This window comes from Nothoprocta perdicaria, unplaced genomic scaffold (assembly GCF_003342845.1).
Source record: "Nothoprocta perdicaria isolate Ctin4 unplaced genomic scaffold, notPer1 scaffold_66, whole genome shotgun sequence".
Classification (NCBI taxonomy): Eukaryota; Metazoa; Chordata; class Aves; order Tinamiformes; family Tinamidae; genus Nothoprocta; species Nothoprocta perdicaria.
This window is the reverse complement of record NW_020455932.1, coordinates 1,093,352-1,116,664: the sequence shown is the minus strand read 5'-3', so window position 1 is coordinate 1,116,664 and position 23,313 is coordinate 1,093,352. Positions and strand designations below refer to the sequence as shown.

General features: G+C 49.1%; 1 protein-coding gene across 1 annotated transcript in view; it reads right to left on the bottom strand.

Moving 5' to 3' along the window:
• The window catches only part of GTF2IRD1 (GTF2I repeat domain containing 1), a 43,729-nt gene that overhangs the window by 2,222 nt on the left and 18,194 nt on the right, over window positions 1-23,313 (bottom strand). The window contains exons 10-23 of the mRNA XM_026050204.1: window positions 23,181-23,304; window positions 20,199-20,236; window positions 19,001-19,081; window positions 17,501-17,590; window positions 17,043-17,102; window positions 15,535-15,600; window positions 13,586-13,769; window positions 11,972-12,030; window positions 11,683-11,745; window positions 10,867-10,950; window positions 10,381-10,564; window positions 10,242-10,270; window positions 6,241-6,288; window positions 2,751-2,828 (exon numbers count right to left, since the gene is read on the bottom strand). Of these exons, the coding sequence (XP_025905989.1) occupies window positions 2,751-2,828; window positions 6,241-6,288; window positions 10,242-10,270; window positions 10,381-10,564; window positions 10,867-10,950; window positions 11,683-11,745; window positions 11,972-12,030; window positions 13,586-13,769; window positions 15,535-15,600; window positions 17,043-17,102; window positions 17,501-17,590; window positions 19,001-19,081; window positions 20,199-20,236; window positions 23,181-23,304 (1,188 nt within the window). The remainder of the gene's footprint in view (window positions 1-2,750; window positions 2,829-6,240; window positions 6,289-10,241; window positions 10,271-10,380; window positions 10,565-10,866; window positions 10,951-11,682; window positions 11,746-11,971; window positions 12,031-13,585; window positions 13,770-15,534; window positions 15,601-17,042; window positions 17,103-17,500; window positions 17,591-19,000; window positions 19,082-20,198; window positions 20,237-23,180; window positions 23,305-23,313) is intronic.

Sequence of the window (23,313 nt, the reverse complement as noted above, 5' to 3'; positions counted from 1 at the left end):
CATACTCTGCTCTGTAGAAGAGCACCATTGCCACATGTGGTTGCTCCCTTTGGCTTCTGCTGCACCCTGTGGCAATACAATACCACAATTTAATTACATGCTATGTAAAAAGTACTTCCTTTGACACTTGGCTGCTGATTTCTCTGGGTACCCTGTGTAACTCCTGCCTGGCAGGATAGAGCGAATTTTCTCAGACAAGGAAAGGCTGAGAGAGCTGGGGGGAGTCAGCCTGAAGAGGAGAAGACTGAGGGGGATCTTATTAATGTGTATAAGTATCTGAAGGGAGGGTGTAGAGAGGATGGGAATGGATTCAGTGATACCCAGCAATAGGATAAGAGGTAACAGACATAAACTGATATATGGGAAGCTCCATTTGAAGACAAGGAGAAGCTTCTTTACTGTGAGGGTGACAAAGTACTGGAAGAGGCTGCCCAGAGAGGTTATGGAGTTTCATTCCTTGAAAATATTCAAACTTGTCTGGACGTGATCCTGGGCATCTGGACTAGATGATCTCAGGAGGTCCCCTCCAACCTCAACCATTCTGTGTTTCTCCCAGACCCTCCTTGCACTCTTTCCACCATTTGTGATTTTAAAGACCTGTCATCTCCAAGCACGCACATGCCGACGGCTGCCACCAACATGTCCTGCTGCCAAAGCTGCCCCCCAGCTAGAGACACGTGGCTGGATGGCAGCCCCAACCCAGCCCTTTCCCGCCCCAAGCCAAAGCTTTCCAGTCCCCCTCGTTTCCCACTGACATTCCCAGGCTTCCCCAGGGAAGAAAGGGAAGGGTAGGAGTAGTTAGACCTGCTCTTGCCTCACATTTTTGCAAGCCCCAAACCTACGCACTGAAGGTGTAAGTTGCTGCTGGGCTACATTTCTTGAGAGAAAGCTCATCTCTGATCTCCACCTTGCACGAGCCCACCTGGCACTTTGTGTCTCATCAGCACATTTGCGCAAGACACAGGTGCGGGTTCAGAAGCACTTGGATTAGGCTCATAACCCACCTGACGGATATCAAGTCTGCAATACTTGAGGTAAAAATGACTTTACAGTAAAAAAAAGATGCAAAAACTCCACACTCTGAAACAGCGTGCTCATTGGAGACTAAAGCAAACCCATGGGGATTGCTAGGCAGGAGCCAGACTCTCAGAGCTGCGTTTTTAACCTCAAACACCCAGCACCCCTGTGAGCACAACCCCTAGCAACTTCAGTGCAGCTCCTTCCCCTTCGCACTTGTGCAGCTGGGGCATGACTCAAATCTTGTGCCTCTTAACATGCGATAAACACATCATGCAGATAGATTAGGAGCAATAAATAGAGAGTGGCACAGTGATTATTTAGCAAATAGCTGTTGATTTCTCAGCTGGAAGGCTTCCAGCAGCAGCCAGACCGTATGTGCGTGTGCTCTCCCATGGCTCTCCCACACCCTTTCCATCACACTCCGTCTTTCTCAGCGGACACAAATGCTTGAAACAGGAGCCTGCCTGCTCCCCTCCCTGCCCCCCAGCTCCTTAGGCTTCACTTCGCGTCTCACTTGCTTTTTCTCTGCAGCTGTTGCAAGCCAACGTGCTGGGTCAGAGCACTGTTGCACATCGTGTCACACGCTCTGGGTGTCCCTGCTGGAGCAGGAAGGTTGGACTAGATGATCTCTAGAGGTCCCTTTCAACCCTAACTCTTCTTTGATTCTGTTACTCCGCATACAACCTCAGCCCAAGGTTTGCTCCCCCCTGGGACAACACTGGGGTTATGCAAGCAGTTGCAGAGGGGCAAGCAAGGAAGAGCCTACCCAGCCTGGTCACAGGGACACAGCGTGTAGTATTAAGCCAGGGGCACAAGGCATGTGTTTCCCCATGTCCTTACAAGCCTATGGGTGTAATAAATAGTTCCAACGGGAATAACTGTGCTTACCAGAAGCTAGGAACAGCACAGTTCAATGTTGAGTTGAAAGTTTTGAAGCCCACCGACAGAAGGAGACTGATTCTGAACAACATCAGAAAACACAAGGCCCTTGCTTTCCAAATGCTTTTAGGAAAAAAAAGCTAAGCTTGGATCTGCACAATGCCAGGACTCGCATGGAAACGCAGGTTCCTCTGAAATGCAGGGCTACTGCTGCCAAGACAGGCTGGCCGGGGTGTCTAACCAGGACCAGCCAAGCTCAGGAGATGACAACATTCCACCAACAACTGGTGAGGAAGGATGTTCTTTTTAACTAGGCACGCAAGGAGCCTGCAAACTGTATTTTCAAATCCTCAGTGTCTTGACCTGCTTTTCTGAGGCAGCTCCAGCAGACACTGTGCCCCACCTCTGCACATGCTGCACGGGGCTTGATCCTGCTCTGCAGCCCAGGGGCAGAGCGGGTGGGAGAAGCTTCCTACGAGGAGCTCTGTGCACCGCCGGCATGCTCAGTGTGCCCACCACTGCTTGCACTGGCCCAGGGCATGTTAAAAATGCATTCAAGGTTGACACCAGACAGAACAAATCCTATTCTTTGAATGCATTTTTCCTCCTTCCCTCCCCTCTTCAAGGAGGAGATGTCAAAGAGAAGGTCACAGTCGCAGCGATCAGCACTGAGACATGGGAACATCCCTAAGGACAAGATGAAACGTGAAGCAGTGTGAAGATACCTGTGCTGCAGCAGCCTGCTGTGCGCTTGTCCTATAAATAGAGGCCTTCAATGTAATTAATTTTAACTATGGCTGCTGTCAGCAAAAACAAACTCACTTTGCTATGTGTGCGGATGGGAAACTCACCGTATTTTTCATTGAAAAGCTCTTTCACTTGTTCCCGAAGAATCACCTTCTCTCCAAGCCTGTTTGCATCATCCTCATCTGCAAAGCAAAAAAAGGTGCAAGATCTAAAAACCTGGATTCATTTTGGCCCCTGCAAGCTGTACCCCGCTGTGGTACAAAGGGATGTGCTGCTGCCCTCCAGGGCACTCCCCTTCCCAAAGGCAAGGCAGGGACCCTTCGGCCGCAGCTGCTCTTTGCTTGCACCTTGTGTCACCTTCCAGAGCTGTGCAAAGTAGCTATAAAACGCTGCCAAATCTGCATTTGCCACGCGCTTACACGGCTGATAGCATTTTACATCCACTTTGCGGTGCTATAAATGACTGCAAAATATGCAAAGCTACAGAGACTCAGGCCCTCAGTGTCACAAACGCTCCCACAAGTGATATCAAGGAATGAGATAGCAATTTTATAGCCAGGCTCTTAAGTACAGTATTGTTTTATAATACGCCATATAATCAGCTTGGCTTTACTAGCTTTTTTAATTATCCTCATCATGCCAAACAGTTTCCTCTATTCTCTCATCTTAAACGATGTGACTGTGCCAGTAGACTTCTCCCCAGCTATTCCGCATCCTTGGGGAGGCTCCGGGCACTGCCTGCCTTCAGTACCTGGCCCTTTTAAAGCTTTTCCACACTACAGAGAGAAAGGAGCAGCTGGAACGATCTTTTCCGTGTCTCCTTGTAGTTCACCTACACAACGCGGAGACGCACAGCGGCACGGAGCAGCCGAGCAGCCCGCCCACAATCACACGCAGCCGCCGCTGCAGCGCCGTCTGGGAGCTGGAAAGCACAGGCGGGGGGACCGAGGATGTGCTGCTGCCAAGATTACACGGGATTTTAATTTGGCTACTTATTTACAGCGAGCTCAGCAAAGAGCACAACAATCCAGCAGCCCTGGCACTCAACGCAAGCATTTTGGGGGCTACTCTGCACCCCATGCAAGCATTTGGGGGCTGCTTTTCCTATTAATGCCTGCTCCTTGATGCACCTGCAACACGGCAGTTGCACTGCCAGTGGTGCAAAATAAGCTTTTAATGGGGGCCCTTTACACACGAATGCAAAGGCGTTGGGTAAATTGGGCTTGCAGCACTGCCTGCTCCTCTCAGTTTAGTCCTTCCCAATACCTCAATTTCGGTGCTCCAGGAAACACAAGATTAAGAATAACAGCAGTAATAGTAACAACAATAATAGTCATGATTTAATTGTTTTCCTTTGCTTTTATGCTGCCCTAGACTGCGTTTTTAAGGTCGCTCAACAACCATACAGCTTGAAATTTTGTTTTAAACACAAGTTGACAATCCTGTACAAGTTCCTGCCTTGCAAAGCTGGGCTTTTGAGCAGGATCCAACCATTACCAGGCTCACAGCACAAACCCCGTGGTTTGGCCAAGCTGCACTCCATGCCCCTGTGATCCCCACGGAATCGTATGCCCTGCCAGGAGCTGCTGCTCGGAGCAACTGCATCTGGAAGATAAGAGTCTGGTAGGTCCGTGTGTAATTAGGAGAAAGGGAGATGTTTCTGTAAAGAAACCTCAAGACCAAGTAGCACTCCAGAAACTGCAGTAAGAGAAACTGAAGGGGATCTAGCAAAGAAAAATGAATAGAAAATATAGAATACAGTAGAATAAGGTAGGGTAGAGTAGACCAGGAGTCCCTGAGGAGCTCTGATTTACAGAAAGCATCAAGATTCTCCTCTCTGCCACCTGCCTACAGGTGCCATTGCCGGGGCTGCAGCAGGCCCTGGGCACTGGTCCCTGCGGGCTCCCTCTGCACCCTCCTCGTCACTTATGCTCAGTTCCTTGGATGTGTGTATGCAGCCATATGGATGTATAGATGGTAGCAGACAAAGAAAGAAACATCCTACTGATGTGTTTCCATTTGCTTAGTTTTGCAGTGGTTCCTCTTCCCTGAGAAATGCCAGAACTCCTTCCTTGCCACTAATGGTCCGAGCGAGCCAACCCTGCAGTGGCAGCAGGGATGGGGCAGCCTCCACTCCCATCTCATGACCTCAGCTCATCAAAAGCCAAACGGGGCTCAAACTGAGCACGCACAACGGAGAAGGTGGAGAGGAAGCGTGGAGGGGAGCTCCTGTACAACCACGTCTGCACTATTAAAGCAGGGGAACACACGCGTTCGGGTTCGAAACTGTGCTATCTGCTTTTCTTTCATGCAAGCAAAAGGCAGCAGCCAGTTTGCTGGCCTTTATATGCGAGCGCTGCTTGGTAAGGAGACAACAGACTGAAGTCCTCTCCTCAGCCACGCATGCGGGCTCCCACTGCAGCCTCGATCCCTCACCTTGCTCCCATTAGAACCCAGGCAGAGGCTCTTCAGAAAAACTTGCCCACTGCTGTCTTCCCAGCAGATCAAGGCATCTGTGTTTGCATCCAACATGTAACTCAGTGGCTTCTGTTTCCACATGCACTAAACCATGAATGGACCAGGGTACAGCCTGGCTGCTACGAACAGCAGCAATGCCCACGACAACGAAGACCCATCAGCACCAGGATGGGCAGAAGTGGTTAGCAATCCCCCTGGTGCCCACAACAGCCATTCCCTGCTGCTTGCGTGTGCTTTACAAACTCCCCTTAGCGAAATAACATCCCTCGCTGCAAAAGCGGCTCAGGTTTTGGTAGCCTCGCGCACGTTCTTCCTTCTCCCGCTCATTTCAAGGGTGCACACAGCCAACACAGGCCCTTGGCGGGCCCTGAACTGCGCAAGGACAAACACACAATGCCTCTTGTCCTCCATCACCTTGTCAGAGCGCAAATCCAGCCACCCCAGTGGGAATCTGGAGCAAACCCGCGAAGCACAAGGGGGTTACTCCACAGTGACACAGCTTTAAGCACAGTGTGAATCAGCCTGACGCACACGTTAGCTGCATGCAGCCAGGAACATGCAGGCACATGCAAGCAGCACCCAGACACGGGGCAGATCACGCGCTGATACGAATAAGCCCAGCTCTTCCAAGGGCAGCTGCACTGGCACAGCGTGTCATGCAAGGGCTGCACAGCAGGCAAGCTCTCCTTTCCTCCTTAAATCATTAAATAAGCCGAGCTCATGGAGCATGCTCCACTCCGCTGTGTGGATTAATGCAAAGCATCCCCCAAACTGCCTGCTATGAATTGCAGAGGGGCTTTTTTTTTTTTTAACAGATTAATCAGATAAATACATGGAGGAGCTAAGTGTAACTGGTCAGAGCAGTTTGCCCAGAGCAGAGCCAGCCCTGGTGCTGGGGCTGCAGTGAGAAGAGCTCAGGGGTGCATATGAGATTGGCCACAAGAACCAGCATTAAGCACATTCTGCATTGTTCCGTTCTGGGTATTACTGGGGAACAGAGCAGGGAGGAGAAAATACCTGGCACCGGGGCCTTTTAACACCCTTCCATTCCTGCATTAAAACACAAGTGCATTTCTTGTCTGCTACCATCTACGATGCATCAGCTGAGCTACGTACCATTCAAGGCCGCATACGCTTTTTCCAGTGACGTTATCCGTCTAGGGGCTACAGCATGAGTTAAAAGAAGAAAAAAAAAAAAAAAAGGAGAGAAAGAAAAAGAGAGCAATGAGTGCTAGAGTTTGTTTTTCTTGTTCACAAAACAAAATCAAAACCCAGGATGGCCCTGTCCTTAACCGCTTAAAATCACTGCGGTCCCCAAGGCCCTCTGGCATCGTGACCAGGCGTCCCATGGGTTTTTGCTGAGCTATTTTTGCTGCAGGTCCTTGCACCCACCCCATCTAGCAGGGAGAGGCAAGCAGCTCCATCACCCCATCCTGTCCCATCCAGACCAAAGCCTCCAAGGGCGGACTGCCCCAAAAGGAGGGTAAATTTGTGAGTTAAAGCAGATGAAGGAAGCTCGCTCCCGAGGAAGCGAGCACGTTCATGAGCAGGAGGACAGCCCCACCGGCATGTGTTGGCTGGAGCACAGCCCCACCACTCCAAGCACGGTCCAGAGCATGGTCCATCACTACACGCATGGGCAGGACCAGGTTCCATCACCACGTGCCACACCAGTGCAGGAGAAAAGGGGCTACCACAGTTCTCCAAAGGAAACGGATTGAGCAAGAGCAGAGGGACTTCAGGGCCTGGGACTATCTGATGTGGGTGAAGAGGTGGCACAGGCAAAGAGAAACAGGGAAGCAAAGGCAGAGAAGGATGGTCTGAATTGCAGAGGACAAGCACCAGGTGCTTAAGATGCCTTTAAGAAAAAAATTTGGGCTTTACAAAACTATCGGCTTTCACTGCTTGATTTTCCATGTTCAGACCAAAAAGAGCAATCCATCACCTTCACGCCAAGAACAAATACTCATCCTGCAACAAAGGAAGGCAGATAAGAAGCAACAATAACCTGACCGCCCTCGCAAGGGTTAAATATTGTGATAGAGAGATGAAGGAAGCCCACATATCTGGGCTTAGGACAAGGCAAGGAGTGAAACCCACTCTACTCAGATCCCTTTTTCTGTTAGGAGTTTCAAATGGGAGCTACGGCTCATCCAAGTCTTGTGATTAAAAAAAAAAAAAAGATGCCTGGATATGTGTTTTTTTAATTAAAAAACACTGCCTGCCCTACTTTATTAACTGGAGTATGGGAAATAACCTATCAGGGCGGTAAGCAGTTTGGGGAATAGGACAGATGGAGCTGGCGTACATTTTCAATCAAAGCACACAAAAATTAACATACAGTAAGTTTTTTCTTTCTCCTTCTCTTTTTTGCTAGATTACCTATGCTTGATTTTTTTTTCAAAGGCTCAAATTAAGCCTGTTTTGTTTCTTCACACCACAGGAAAGGAAGAAACGAGAGGAGAATCTGCACGGGCAGTGCTGGAGCTCCAATGCTGTGCTCCTAACTTCTGGTTTGGCACCAAGAGCCTGAGCCTTTTCAAAAAGCATTTTGATGGTCTTTTGCACAGAATCGATAGCATTGACAGGGAGAAGGAAAACTGGAAAACAAATGGAATTCCCTAAAGGCCACGGGGGCTGTGCTTGCTCAGGGCCTGAGGTGCTCTGCACAGGGCATCCCCCAGGGTCTAAACCACCTAGTTGGGGTGGTTTTTTTCCAGAAATGGCTTCACCCCCCAAAACGTCTCCTTCAAATGCAGAAATCGCCAGCTCTGCACACAAGCTCTCCTTCCGAGCACTGCGAGTCTCACCCACGCGTTTGCAACCCGTTAGGGGAGCGATAGCATCTTGACAGCAAAATTACAGATAATCTCAAGAAAGAAAAAAAAAAGGAAAAGAAAAAGAGGGTGAGGCCCTCAGCAGCGCATTGCAATCCTGTTATGCACTCCTGCAATACTTAAAAAAAATTGCTGCTCCAAAAAATGTGGCGAAGGAGCCCGGCTCTGTGCATCCCTGCAGGTCCCTGCATAGACACCCCTCCGTGCTCACTGCAAGCATAACCCAAAGCTTTAATGACCAGGTAACTACTGCCCCTGAAGTGTGTTTTTAAAGAAAATTTTGTATGCACTTGTTTTTTTGTCTCATTTACAACAGGTATTATTGATGCAAAATTCAGCAGAACCACAAAAGTAGAAATCCAGGTACATTTATAAAGAAGTCGCCTGGACTTTCTAGCACTTAATGGCTTTTGCAAGCTCATCTGTGGCAGGGAATGAGGGTGTGTAAATATCACCTTTTATTTTAATGTTATTTTGCAAAATAAAATGATTTGCATCATTTTTCTTCTAATGACAAGGACACATGTCTGTTGGGATCAATTTTACATAACTCCATTTTAATACAAAACATGACAACTTCCCCCATCTTTCATTTTTTACGCTCTATGGCTATTTTGAAATTATTAATTTTGTTAAGGCAGATGAAAAGCAATCAAAGCAAAAGTGGTGCAGGTACCACTCTTTCTACCATCAACACATGTATAATAGGATGGTAGAGGGGGAGAGAGGTTAATTGCTGCCAGTTTTTTTTTTTCGGTTGGGGAAAGATCAGAATAGCTTTATTTTATTGAAGAGATATTCCTGTGCTAGGCTTGTTATTATAAAATAATTTCAAGTGCTTGAATTGCCTCCTAAGATTTGGTAAAAATATGATATAGTCTAAAACAAATTGAGGTGCTACTCAAACACTCTAAAACAAATTTAGGAAAGAAAAAGAAAGAAATTCCTATCTGTAGCTGTTTTTACTCAAAAGTTGCCACCAAACCCAAGAGCCGTGAGGATGGGATGCAGTACTGGTGATGCCGGGCTAAGCGCATGATGGGGACAGAGGAGCAGGGACTATGGGACCACTTCCAGGGGCTGCTCTGGCAAAGCAATAGCCTGGGAGAAAATATTTCTGCAGCTTCCCCCTCACATGGGCAAACCCAGAGGCAACAGCTGGAAAGACATTCCAGATGTGCTCCAAAACGGCACGATTTGTGTCAGATGGGTGTCCCTTAAGGTAACTGCGCGTGTCGCTGCACAGGAACGGGAGGACAAGATGTGGCTGGAGGAGTGGGTAGGATTCGGTTTGCTCCAAAAGCCAGTCCCTGCGGCTCCACGGCAAACTGGAGCCCGTCAACACACATATGTCATGGCAGGCTCCTTTGCGATCCAGCTGATGGGAACTGTCTGGGATTGTGGCGCTTTGGATCCAAAAGCAAGAACTTCCATCCCGGGCCAGGGGAGGTCTCTTGGATCCTCTCCAGGGAATTGCCTGGGCAATAAATAGGATCCAGAGGATCAGCCCATAAACCATGGCCTGGACTGAATTTCTCAGACGGATCATCTCTTGCCAGAGCTGTCTCTGGCGTCTAACACTATTTTTTTTTCTTTTTTCTTTTTTTTCCCCTCCAGTTGCCAGTAACAGTATATAATAAATGTTTTCCTGTCTGCTGTATTTTTCTTCCCCAAATTGTGCCATCTCCATGGAGGCTGGCCAAGGAAACGGAAAGCCATCAATAACGAAGACAACTCTTTTTGCACCCATCTGTGCTCTTCCAACAGTTGTAATTACACACGTTTAGAACAGAGACGGGTTTTTAACCACAATTCCAACAGCAAGCTCGCTCTTCTGGAGAGTCAGCAAGGCACTGAGCTATTGCAGCAGTGCACGGGCAAGGGGAACGTCCCCATGAGACCCTTTTCACAGTCCAGCTTCTGGGGCCTGGCTCAAAGCAGCATCCTCAGAAGAGCATGAGCAAACCCAGTGCTCCTCCTGCGTGCTGGGAAGGCTTTTTTTCTTCCCCCCCCCCTCAATACCTGCATTTCAATTTTTCCACCTAAATGTAGGATGCAGATTCCTGCCCTTCCTGCTCTTGGAGAAACACAAGGAAAAAACGGCAGGACGCAGTGGGTGGGCGGCTGCCTAGGGCAGGGAAAACGTCACCCGTGCACCCAACATCACTCAACTGGGAAGTGCACAGAGGCCACCAGCACGAGCGCATCCCGCCAGCACCGGGCCCCCCTCACCGCCACCAAGAGCCAAGTCGGGGCATCGCGTAGGCAAAAAGCGCTTACCGGGTTTGGGGATGAGTCCTTGGAAAGGCCTGCAAAAAAAAGGAAAAGAAACAGGAAGATGTAGAGTGGAAGGGCAGGGAGAGGATGAGTGTGGAGCGCGTGCCGCCCTCCAGCAGCGAGCGGCACCGCAGGCACGCACCTCGTCACGGTGAACTTGATCTTGTCAGCCACGGCCAATATTCGCTCCAGGTTCTGGGAGCCGAAGGTGCACGGCTTGCGGAAGGGGATGCCGGGGGGCAGCCCTTCGATGATCACCGAGCCCGGGTTGCTCTTGATCCGCTTGTAGGGCACTTGCACGGGATACTTGATTCCCAAGGCTTCCCCTGGAAGGAAAGCAAGGTGCATGCACGTGTGATGCCAAGGGGCTCTGGGATGGCTGGTGTCCCCGGGGATGTTCCCAAAGCGTCATGCTGAGCCCAGCAAGGTGGAGCGTGTGGGTCAAGGATCAACACTTGGAGGCCATCATCCTGGGGACAGAGGGGTGGCTCCCGATGCAGAGGGGAGGGTGAACAGAACCCCCTGGCCAGGGAGTATCAACATGCAATGGAGGGATGGGGAGTAAAAAGGAGGCAGGAAAAAGATGCAGGGAGGAAGGGAGCAGAGAACTCCCACGCTGCGCTCTCACCATATTTCTTATTGAACAGGTCCTGGACTTGCTCCCGCAGTGTGTTAGCGATGTCTATTCTGGAAAGCCTGGCATCATAATTTTCTGTAAAATAAAAAAACAATTATGGACTTCTGCTGTTAAATTAAAAGGCACTCTGTGACTTTTAAGTAATATGATTTTCTAATTATAGGAAAGTCCTTATCTCGCAATTAGCTAATCTCTGGAGTAGGCCATTCAAAGTCCTTAAAAATAATCTAAACAGAAATGCGTTCCCCCACCCCCAACTGCTATGAATAAAAGCTGCATGAAATCGAAGATGCAACTGAGATAATTGCTGACATTAAAACAAAATGAAATCAAGAACGGATCCAAAAACCTTCAGTGGGCCAGGGGGCTGCTGGGGCTCTCGACCAGCCCTTGTGCTGGCTCCGCACGTCTGCACAGGCCATACATGGGATTCACAAATACCATCCCAGTGCAAACGCCACAAAGGGACAAAACGCGAGGTTTAGGAGACTTCATTTTGTGTTTTGCAAGGTCAGACTACATGATAACCAGAGCAGTTTAATTAGGGCACTGTGCACTTCTTGTCACTAGTCTGGGGGACTGTCCACCCCAGCGGTGCTTGGCTCCATCTTAGCCTTTCTGTTTGGTCTCCTATCTTCTCATCTCATCTCCTCCTTTTCTTTTCTCCCACCCAGCCATGCTTCGAGCCTCTACCAATGCAACCAGCCATCAAATGGTCCATGTGCTGAAGGTGGCAAGCGTGATGAAGACCATGGGACTGAAAGCCGTGGGGCACAGAGGGGGCTCACACACTCTGCCCGTTCTCACCTTGGAAGCCCTGTCTCTTCACCACATCATCACCGACTGGGTCACTGGTGTCCCTCTCACCAGCTGCCAGGACAAGGGAGAGGACAGAAATTAGTGTTTTCAGCCCAACCAGAGAAGATGACACAAGGAAGCAATTTCCAGAGGCCCCAAACACCAGGGCCAAAATGTGGCCAAATTGGGCCAGATTACCATACAGGCCAAAAATGACGCAGCAAGGGAAGGAATGACAGGTAGAGGCTCATGTTCCCCTTGCAACTCATCATTAACTACTGTGCATTTCAGGACCTACCTTTGGCTCCTGGGCTGTCAGAAGAGGTCTCCTTAATTCCCTCAGCCAGGAGCTCTGGTCTGGAAAACAGTGAAGAGCAGGCAAAGTGCCAGTGAGGTCCCATTCCAGTAAACCATCAACATTTTACTGCTCCATCATTGAGGATAACACTCTCCATGCACAAACCCGCTAAACGTATCTGGCTAATGCAATTTTAAAGCCGCTGCAATGCAGCGGGAGGACTTTGGAAACACTTTTCCTGCTGACAGGCTCTTTAGTGAGGCTGGGTACTGCTTTTCAACATGCTTTAGGCCCAAAAACACGTCTCTTGGGCATCTGAAAATAAAAACAGGTAGAGATCTAATACCCGGACTGGTTAGCAGCCCTTCAAAACCATGTTGGTAGCTATGCTGCAAAGAGATTTGGGATCAGGAAAGGATGGGGAGAAATCCCAAACCTACTGTTGATGTGTTCATGTGTAAATTCCTGGTCTGATGCCACAAAGTCTCCCTGCTCCCAACTTTTCTATTTCAGCCACCAGACGGAGTCGACTATGTTGCTTTTCTCCTCTGTGAAGGAGAAGTTTTCTCCAACTTTGCTGCTTGCCAGAATTGAATCTACGTTCACAAGCCAGAGGACACAGAGCCTGGAGTTACTCAAAGCAGCAGCAGAAACTGCCGGACACACCAGTGCCAATCCACACCTGAAGTCTGGAGGCCACGGAACTTGGTTCTTTTCACCTAATGAAGCTTAATGGCCTTGGGGCTTTAAGTTAAAGTCATGAAGAGCACAACAGATTGCTCAAGCAGAATGGGGATGGACTGAGGTAGCATTTGGGTGAAAAACCTCTGCATAATACTAATACCCTATCCCTGGGCAATAGCAGAGAACTGCATAGGTACTGCACCCAATTCTTCTCTCTACCCAGTGATGCTTTACTAGATACCAAAGATCTAAATGCCAGGTGAGACCTGAAGGCTCCTGCACCAGCGGAGAGAGCTGGGCCTGTTCAACCTGAAAAAGAGAAGGCTGAGGTGGGATCTAATCTGTGTATAGGAGTGAGGAGGATGGGGCCAGCCTTTTTCAATGGTGGCCAGCACAAGGCAAGAGGAAATAGCCACAAACTGACACACCAAAAGTTCCACAGGAACTTAAGGAAAAATTCCTTCACAGTGAGGGTGACAGAGTCCTGGAACAGGCTGCCAAGAGAGATTGTGGAATCTCTTTCTCTGGAATACTCAAAACCCGCTTGGATGCGATCCTGTGTAGCACGCTCTAGGTGACCCTCCAAAGGGGTTGGACGAGATGATCTCCAAAAGTCCCTTCCAACCTTAATGATTCTATGATTCCATTATCCATTCTTTCCTATGCCGTTCTGTTAAGATCATGGCTTTGCAAAGGCAAGTTAAAAACAAAAAATGAAGAGACAGAGAGACTAACACAACACTACTCCCCAATGGGGACATCTCCAACAAGGCAACACCACCTGAATGCTTTTAATCAAGCAAACGTATTGAAGGTGACCACATGACAGATGTTTCTGTGGGCACTTACTCAAAAGCTGTTACAGCCCCAGAAGCAAACGCTAAAAACAACAGTCCTCATCAGAGGTTTTGGCTAAGTACCTCATCTTACCTTCTAACGACAAACTGGATGTTGTTGCTTGCTTGTAGGATCTTCTTCAACTTTGCAATTCCAAAGCAGTTTGGGCGGCGCAGGAGAATGCCTTCAGGCAAGCCCACCACAAACAGGTCCTCAGGGTACATCAGGAACTTGGAGTAGGGAACTTTGACCGGCTCTGAAATTCCTATGGCTTTTGCTGAGTGACAACCAAATCTCATTAATTTCCGCTTCCAAACCGAGTAAAACAGTCACGATACACTGAGCTGAGTTCCATTACTCTATCCATTGATGCAGATTCAAGGGGAAATCTACACAGGAATCAGCAGCTGCCTTGGAATTTGCTGGTTTAATAGAACCTGCCTCTCAGCAACACTCTTGTCCAAAGGGCTTTCTCAAACTTTTTTTCACAAGAAAGAGGGGGTCCCATGTCTAAACCTTCATGGATGCCCCTCTGCAGCTGCCAGATGGGCAGAAGACAAGGGAAATTGGCTGCATTTGAAATTTGAAAATTGCCCTATTTGCCCTGGGAACTTGTTTCATCTCCTGTAGACTGGTGGGGAAACTTGCAGACTCATTGCACGAAAGGCTGGACTTCCAACAGAAATGCTGAGCATTGCCAGCAAGCAGGCCCCATCCCCACAGACACATCCTGCCTTCTCTGCTGGGCACTTCGCAGGGCTTTGGCTTGCTCTTCTGAACTTGGGTAGTAGGCAAGTGGATGTACAGCCACTGCCAAGTAACAGTTTTTGGTCCAAGATGAAAAACCAAGACCAAAACCCAGGCTGAGCTTGAGCAAGAACTCCCAGTCTATTCCTAAACTGGGAATGAACCCATCATCCAGTCCAGAACTTTAAGCTTTACCAGCAGGGCACAACTCTGCCCAGGGAGCATCCTGGCCCTTCTCAAGGGCACCAAACCCCCAAAATAAAGCCCATCTTTCCAATGTGCTCTGTTCATTCTGAAGATCTCTCCCGACTGAAGCTGCACTATCCAAATCCTAAAGACACACTTCTAAAACTAGGAAATAACCCTGTCCTCTTGGACAAATCACCTCTAAATCCAATCCGCTTATAATTCCTCAAAGGAATGCAGGACTTAACACTCTGCAAAAAAGTATTTTCTCATCCAACACAAGCAGGGACCTCACTGCCACAAAGCAAAGCCCAGAGCAGCTCGTGCAGCCTGAGCACCATGGCCCAGGCTCCAGCATTCCTGGGGATGGATGAGCAGAGTCTCATTCCCGCTTCCAGCCGGCCAAGAAAACTTGCTGCCAGCTTTCAAACTCCCTGGATAACTTCCCTTGTGGGTTTTTTTTTTGGTTGTTGTTGTTGTTTTGCTTTTTTCCTCCCAAGGTTAAGCAAGCTTGATGAAAAAAAAGAGAGGAACATTATATACGCATAATTTTAACTGCATCCCCTCAACAGCCTCCTGAACTCAACTAGGACACTAAGACAAATCCTTATGCAAGGAAAGCAGATAACACCTCGAGGTGGTGGGGATGGAGGTGTCACGTAGCCCAACATTCCCCTGCTGCACCAGAAACCAATTCTGTTGAAGGGGGGAAAAAAAAAGTTAGGAAAAAACAAACAAACAAGCAAAACCCCTCTATGACACTGCAAACAAGTGGAGGGAAAACCGCTCCAGTCCCTTCCTTCAGCACAAGGAGGATTGAAGGTGACCAAGGCAGCTCCTGGGTGGTAACCAGCTCAAAGGCACCAAGGAAGCCAAGAGCAAGAGCTGCAATAACAAGGCCCGTGGAGACCTCAGATGCATTGGCAAGCCCGGCAGACAGCAAAGGAACAAATTAGATTGCACCTTTAGTCAGCAACGGGTTTGGAAACAGTAGGTGACAGTTCTCAGCAATTAGAAGCTCCCTAAGGCAGAGGCCAGAACTTGGCTTTAGTGGCATTTGACTAATGACAAATGACAAATGATTTTTGTCAATCTAATGACAATCTTACCGTATCTGGTGTTGAACAAAATCTCCACTTGCTTCCTCAAATGACTTAAAACATCCCCTACACCATCTGCAGAAAAAAAAAGAAGCACACAGAGAAATCAGCCACCCCCAAGGCAAATGGATGAGGACGGGCCAAGTGACTTGTTTTCCCTGTCAGAGCCTACAAAATCAGAATCGGCCCTTGGGCAGCCTGCAAACTCCTTGCCCCAGTGCAGAAATGCTGACCATGCCTGATCATGGAGCAGAAAAATCAGAAGGATTTTGAAGGCCAAAAAGTTTGCATGACATCCTTGGCCAGACAGCCCTTCCCAACCATCCTCCAGTGCCTTGCGAGCCCTGCAAAGTCAGGACATTGAGTTTGGGGTGCTGCACCCAATGAAGCAGGAAGTCCAGGGCACCGAGAGGCACGTGGTGGGCAGCAGATGCTGTAATGAAGCATTTGCCATCCGTATTGGTCTTGGCGGTATGGCTTACTTCTCTCCTCAGGCTCTATTTTCAAAGCCTAGCAGTGGGCATAAACATGCACTGATAGCCCTGTGCCTCCCCATCAAATTATATAGCAGAGATCTGATAAACAGAAATGGTTCCACTTTTCTCTGGATATCCTCTATTTTCTGCCCCTGGTTGCTGATGTTTAAGCGGCGGGGCAGCACTGATCTGTATTTCAGGGACAAGGAGTGGTGGCTGTCGCTATCCCCCCAGCACAGTGCTGTTAGCCCCGCTGCAGAGAACATGCTGGGCTGCAGGGCCCATGGGGCCAGGGACATCCTGTAGATGACTGTCCCTGCCACGCGTTCGCCAGCCTCCCGAGGGATGCACCGAAGGTGCCGAGTGGTGAGGAAGGAAGGGCTCAGTTACAGACTCCACATGACCTCAGTCCAAGTTTGCAGTTTTATCACACTCTGCTCTAATCTCTCTCCTCTCTCACCACGTGACCCTGTTCCAGAGAGAGAAGGCTTCACTCTTCGACCCATTTAGGAGTGAAAACGCTGCGAATGATCTGCGTAAAGCTGAGAAGTTTTATTCCAAGCTGTAAACAGCTGCTTGTGCTTTCATTGCTCATTTGTCCTGCACAGAGCAGAGGAGAGGGACGCGAGCTGGCCTAGACCCTCCTCATCTGGATCCCACCTTGGGTAGCTCCATCACAGGAAGCAGCAGGCACAGGATCAGGGAAACATCCCAGACAGATCTGTGACAAGAAACCATCTCATGAAAGATGGCACCTAACCTGCACTCTAAATGTGGCACCAGCGCTAGGGGAGCAAACGCACCAGGACACTCTCCCAACTGCGTTACAGGTGCCACCAGGTCCCACTAAAACACAACAGCGGTGCATCAGGACCCCAAAATACAGAGGTGTCCCTTTGACCAAAACCTTTAGGGGGCTGAATATTTTGCAAACCATTAGAAAGGCCACCAGCCACCATTCAGAGCACATCTGGATTCCTCAGGCCTTTAATACCCTGGGGGAGTATCAGGGGGCGACACCTGGGCTCACTGCAGACTCACCTGACCCCTCCAGCTGCTTCTCCTCGTGCCGCAGATCCTCACTGGAGCCCTTCTCCGTACCTGCTGAGGAAGAGGAAGGTTGGCAGCGCTCGGAGAAGAACATGCCAGAGACAGGAAAACACAGGAATGAGCTGAGTGTGAAGGGAATGAGATGGAGCCTCCATGGCACTCCCAACAAAGTGAGGTTGGATGGCACGAGGGAAAACACTTTTGCCTGGTCTCCAACAAGCACCTGTCACCTGGCTCAGGTCCAGGTGCTCCCAGTTCAGGTCCGGCTGTCCCTCCAGATGATAAATATCAGCAAGTGCAGAGATGTCACAGCACTTATTGGGACCATGATGTGTGAACAGGGCTCCTGCCTCGGAAATTGCTGTTTATAACAAATACTCTGACTGTGGATACACACATAGATGCAGTGCCTCTGCACCTTCTATGACAATGCCTTAAATTTTTATTACCTGTTCCTGTTTCTAGCATGTAGCTTGACTCCTCTGAAGCCATGTGCGTGGCCACTGGGTCATGCATTTCATCCGAGCTGGGCGATCGATCTGTGGACAAAGCAGCAGAGGCAGTTTGTGCTTTGCTGCTGGAGACCTCAGTCCTCCCCATGCAGCAGGTAGGAATGTGTGAGCCTGGGATGCAGCCTTGCAGACGTGGGACACCAGACGCCAGGCCACGGGCCAAGCATCCAGTTAGCAAACCTGTCCACTTCCTACACAGCAGCCCCAGGATCTCTTCCGAAAACACGTCCAAACTTCCACACTCAGGGCAAGGCACCCTACAAAAAACCTAAACCTACAAAAGCTTCTTCCTAGATTCCATAGAAGGCAAAGGGCAAAAATAGTTCAAACGGATTTAATTGGCTTAATTCCATTCAGCTACTCACTTCTGGCTTAAAAAGTTAATGCTACTTGACTTAGCTACTCCACCTTGGGAAGACCATACTGATAATTTGCTGCCTTCCTCCATAAAATGCCACCACCTCTAAATTTCTCTTGCATATACATGCAGGTCCTCTTAATTTAAACTTGTATCCCATAATGCTCTCCTATGCCCTCAAAGAGATATCCAAATTTAGTTTTAAATAAACTTTTAGCTAGTTTAAATACTTCAATCAGGTCACTTCTTAACCACCTTCTTGCAGGATAAATAATCCAAATTTCATCCATTTCTCCTTGTGTGTGAGCACCTCTTCTCTATTAATCATCTTCAGTGCCCTTAGCCATACTCACTCTGATTTAACGTTATCTATCTTCACATAACATAATAAAAAGTAGACTCTGGACTTCAAGTACAATCTAACCGGTCCCAGAAAAGTGATAACACCTCATCCTTACACATCCTGCAAGCTCCACACATATTAGCTTTCCTCTCTCCCACTACCTGCCCAGTTGAAAATTAAAATATTTTATCTACCAATATTTAGCTCTTTCTCCCTGCTCTGTATTAGCTGTAAGTTAAGTCTGTTCTAGTGCAATTCCAGCACAATTCACACTGGTGCAACGTGGAGTGGTGCAATTTGGCTGCAGTCAAGACTAGCGTGGCTTTGCTTGTGCTGGGTGTCATTTCCAGCCCGAGCATCACTTGGCACTCAGATACGCTTCGAATCATGTTCCCACTTGCATTCTGGGGAGATTATTAATTAATGCTTGTAAAGCACACCAAAAATGCAAAGTGCTAACTAACCATGTGTCGAATCCATGCTCTCGTGCCACCACCTGGCAACAGCTCAGGTAGCAGCTCTAGAAAGTGGCTCTTTGGAGAACGTGTCTCTCACCTGGGCCACAGGAACCCAACTCTTCCATTTTCAGTTTACGCTTAACGTTAAATCTGTTCTCACAAACTTTTCATGCTTTTCTAAATTGGGGACTTCATTGAAATATTGCACGCTTGCATTGAAGATCCTCCAAACCCCTGCACCATGGAAAGCCATCGCCCTGGACCAGCGCAACGCCTACCTGGAACAGTGATTTGAATGATGTCCAACTCGTCCGGTTCAATTTTGATCTGCCTGATGCCACTCAGCTCTCCCGAGGTACCTGAGCGGGAAAGGGAAGCGAAGGATACATAACCTCAGACACAAATATCCAGCACGTGGGCAGGGACAGCGTCGCTGCTGGCGGTTCAGGCTCCCAACTGCAGCAGATGCCAGTGCAGAGGCTGCTCATCTTGGGCCATCCAGCGACAGCCCCATGGTGAAGAGAGAGCAAGATGGGGCCATGGGATCCCATGCAGCCTGGCAGCCTCCGCTGGGATTTGCACCCATGTACAGCCTCGACAGCACTACGTGTTGAAGGGATGTTAAAAGGGATGGAGCAAACTGCATTTACTGCAAGGTGGATTTCCTCCTCATGGAGTGGGGCTAATTCACTCCAAGGCGTCGAATCCCATCTCGCCACAGTTTGCCACGGCTTTACCTGCTTAGGCGTCTGTCGAGAATTTAACTTGGGCTGGTTTCTCCGGCCCAGACCCCGGAGTGAATTAGTCCAGCTGTGCAGTAACCTTATCTGAAGGGAGAACAGGGTGATTTGCCCCTCGGAGCATTTGCAGCTCATTCAGAGCGCTCAGAGCATTCCCAGGGCGTGCTGGGGAGCTCAGCTGATGCGCGGCATCGCAGTCATGTGTCTGCCGTTAGGTAGGAGGGAGCTCACACATTAAAGACTTCATTGAGCATCACATTTAAGCACATGCCCCTGTCTCATTCTTTTCAATTTATGCTTTTTTTTTTTTTTTGACCCAGCTGCACGGTCATATGATAACAGCCGCTATCGCCGTATCTATCAGACAGGAATAAAATGCTGAAAGCTGCCCCTGCTGATACCATCTAACTAGTGTCACACTTCCAAGTTACGTTTAAAGGCCATTCGCTCTTCTGGTTCTTCATCACAAGTTTGTTCTGGTTGCCAATACAACCAAGCTAGCCGACCACCCCAACATTGGCAAAGTTTGGCTCATTTTCCCAAACTTTTGCCCCCATTTATCTTGCTGCATCAGCAGGTGAGTTATCGCATTGCTACTACCCTTTACATTTGTTTTGTTCACGCTTTTTCTAAATGAGACCTTCTTGCACAGCAACCAACAGACGAGCATCGTGTCATGCACGTGCCCTGCTCTGCCTTGCAGTTCTCAGACGGGATGGGGTCATTCCTTGCTCACCTGGTTCACAGCTTTCAGAAACGCTACACTTCTCAGCCCTGTAAGAGAAAAACAGACAAAAAATGTAGTGAGTAATTAAAGCTTAATGCAACATGCCCACGCATAGCACTGGGGGATGAACCACAGCAGAGGTTGGCATGGGCTGGCTGAGCCCCCCTTCCCAATGCATCCATCTGGGAAAGCTGCGCTGGGATAAGTTTTAGGAGTGTGGAAAACACAGAGGCAACTCTTGCAATTGCTCTCAAGATGGGCAGGTCTTAAACAGAGCTTGTTTTTCTCCCATAATGTGTTAATTTACACTCCAGTCCCCAGAAGGACTAGACTATCTCCATTCCCCACACCTAAAACATTGCAGATGCCCAGGTCCTGGCCCGGGATCATCTTCCAACCATTGCCTGCTCCTCAGCATTAATCACGGCAGATCCCTGGAGTCCAATGGATACGATCTCAGCTAAAGGCTCCTGAAAGCAAGGGGAGTTTTAACAGCAGCCTCAAACCTTGAAGGCTCCATCACTGTGGTGGGCAGAAGTGCATAAAGTATCATTACAATGTGATTACTCATGCAGCTAAAGCAAATATAAAGAAAGGAAAAGAGTCAATTGATTTGGTAAATATTTGTTCTACGCAAAGCTTTCCTCTCCCCTGAATACTGGGCACCATCCCAATCTTGTGTCTACTGTTAGTGCACTTAGAAATTTATAAAAGGTATTCAGCATCTAAATTAGATTACTTTGTAGCTCAGGCCTGATTTTTCTCTCTCTCTCCTTCTTAATAAGAACTATGGCATTCAGGTAACATAGGGACCAAGGAACGACACTGGGAACCACAGTCACTACAACGTTGCTCCATCAAAGCAAGGCAACAACAGCCAAGAGGGTCCAACATCTGTGCTTGAAATCTTCTTCCTAAAGATGCTATAAAGTCATACCTTTCCACTCTCGCACTTTGGGTCAAAGCCAAACTTTTGCTCTAGAAATTTGGGAGAAGGTTGTCCCTGTGGAAGCGATTACCCTCCCGCAATATCTAGCGCTTCTCCCTTGAGCATTTGGTCCTGCCTTTTCTCCAAACGTGGACTCTGAACTGGGTGGACTGCTGCTATGGAAATTTGTGTGTTCCAATCACAGAACAGAAGTCTCCTCGCTTGCAGGAAGGAGGAACAAAACGGGATTTGATTATCTTTCCAGGATATGTATTTTCCTTTGGTGCAGATATGTGCTATCAATAGATTTGGAGGTTTAACTTCCACATGCCAAAGAGCAAGCTTTGCAGCACAACCACACTTTGCAGTTCCCTTTTGCAGTTTCCCAGGAGTGCAGGCAAGAGCTCTCCCCGAGCCACAAGCTTCCCGCTGCCTTCAGCGCATCTTGGGGGGGAACAGCCCCAGCACCATTGACACGCTCCAAGACACACAACCACAGGTTTTCCATCTATTGCTTTGCACACAAACTGCCTCGGCCTCCCTTATACCCTGTCTCTCTGCTGGCAAGAAAAGGAGCCTCAGGGACTCGCTCAAAGCCACAGACATCTCCCCTTTCCTATGGGGCAGAAGTCCTGACCTAGGGATGAAGCCAGCACCCACGTTTTACCCACTGGTGGTGGGACCACATCACGGCAGACGGATTTGAAATCCACCCTGGGAATCCCAGCTCCTGAAGCACACTTGAATCAGTCATGGATTCATTTCAGTTAAGAACCAAGGCGAGGGGAACCAAAGAAGCCCTGGAGAAGCCTGGAGCAACTTAAGACATCTCCCCTGCCTGGCCTATAGAGGATTTTTACCTGGCAGTTCTGGTCAAAGAGGATGATGAAGGTGCCAGCGCTGTGCTGGAAGCTTGGTGCTGAGGAGCTCGCCCACATCCCATCACACTAACCCTCATCGGAGGGCATGAAGCCCAGCAGCAGCGAGGAAGGACAGCGGAGGAAGTCAAGTTCTTAAACTGCTCGCCTCTACCTGCCAAAACTGCCTCTATAAAACAGCCACACTGCACATTTATCTTGGGATGAAGCCAAGTTTAACCTGGGACTTGCAGCGAAGCGTCTGAAGAGGACTAGGACAGTGCCCAGCTTCACCTCGGCTTTAGGCTCATGATTTTGACATTGCCTGCTCCTGTTTGGGCTCACAGGCTCCAGGGGACTTCCAATATCCAGTGTTCCCATGAGCACTGGTCTGCCCAACGCCGGGAAGCCCAAGAGCAGCTTTGGAGGATCATCAGCCTTCAAGTAATTTAGTCTGCAGACTCTCAAAAGCTACCAGGGAAACACAGCCTGAACTGAAACAGGAATTTCATCTCACCTGCAGACATCCTGGGAAAGCTCACACTGCTCCCAGTGCTCCTAACCACACAGAAATCTGTGACTGACTTGGTCAGGATTTCTAGTCTTGGCTAGTGGGTCTGGGACAAGGGCTACGGGAAGGTGAGATCCACAGGCACTATGAGCTCCATACTGACCTGCCCAACCCGCAGACTCCTAATTGCTCTTATAAAAAGCACACTGAACTATTAGTCTCCCTGCAAGCTTTTTCTAAACAAATAGTGAGTAATTAACAGGGCATTTGGGCTGGGGCAACTCCTCCGGCAGTGCTTTAAACTCCTGAGGATGACTGCATCCAGCTTGTCTTTACGAGCCCCCGTGTCATCACTTCTGTACAACACCAGGGATTCCCAGCGTGACCTAGCTCGCTCAAGAACGGGAATGCCCTGTCCTCCCTGCACTTGCTGCTTACACAAGAGAAGCCGCTTTGCAAGACGTGGCAGCCGCGGCATCGGCAGCAACTTTCCAACCTGCTCCAGCTGCAACTCCTTCCTCACCTGCCAGTCCTTCTGAGCGCACACGGCCACAAAGCGACACCATGTGCGACAGCACCAGCTCCCTCCAGCTTTTAACACCTACCCTCCCTGGCTCTTTTCCATCCCAGTGGGCAATCCCGCATTCCACCCTGGACAGGGAAGCCCTAAGATGCAGGGTGAGCAGCGCAGGTACCTGCTGTTGGCCTGGGACGTCCCTGCCAGATCAAGGGCGGCTGCGGCGCGGAGCGGCTCGGGGGAGATCTCACCCGGCGGGCTTGCAGGCTCCAGCTTCGTTGGGTCTTTGGTGAATTTGCTTCCTGGTCGCC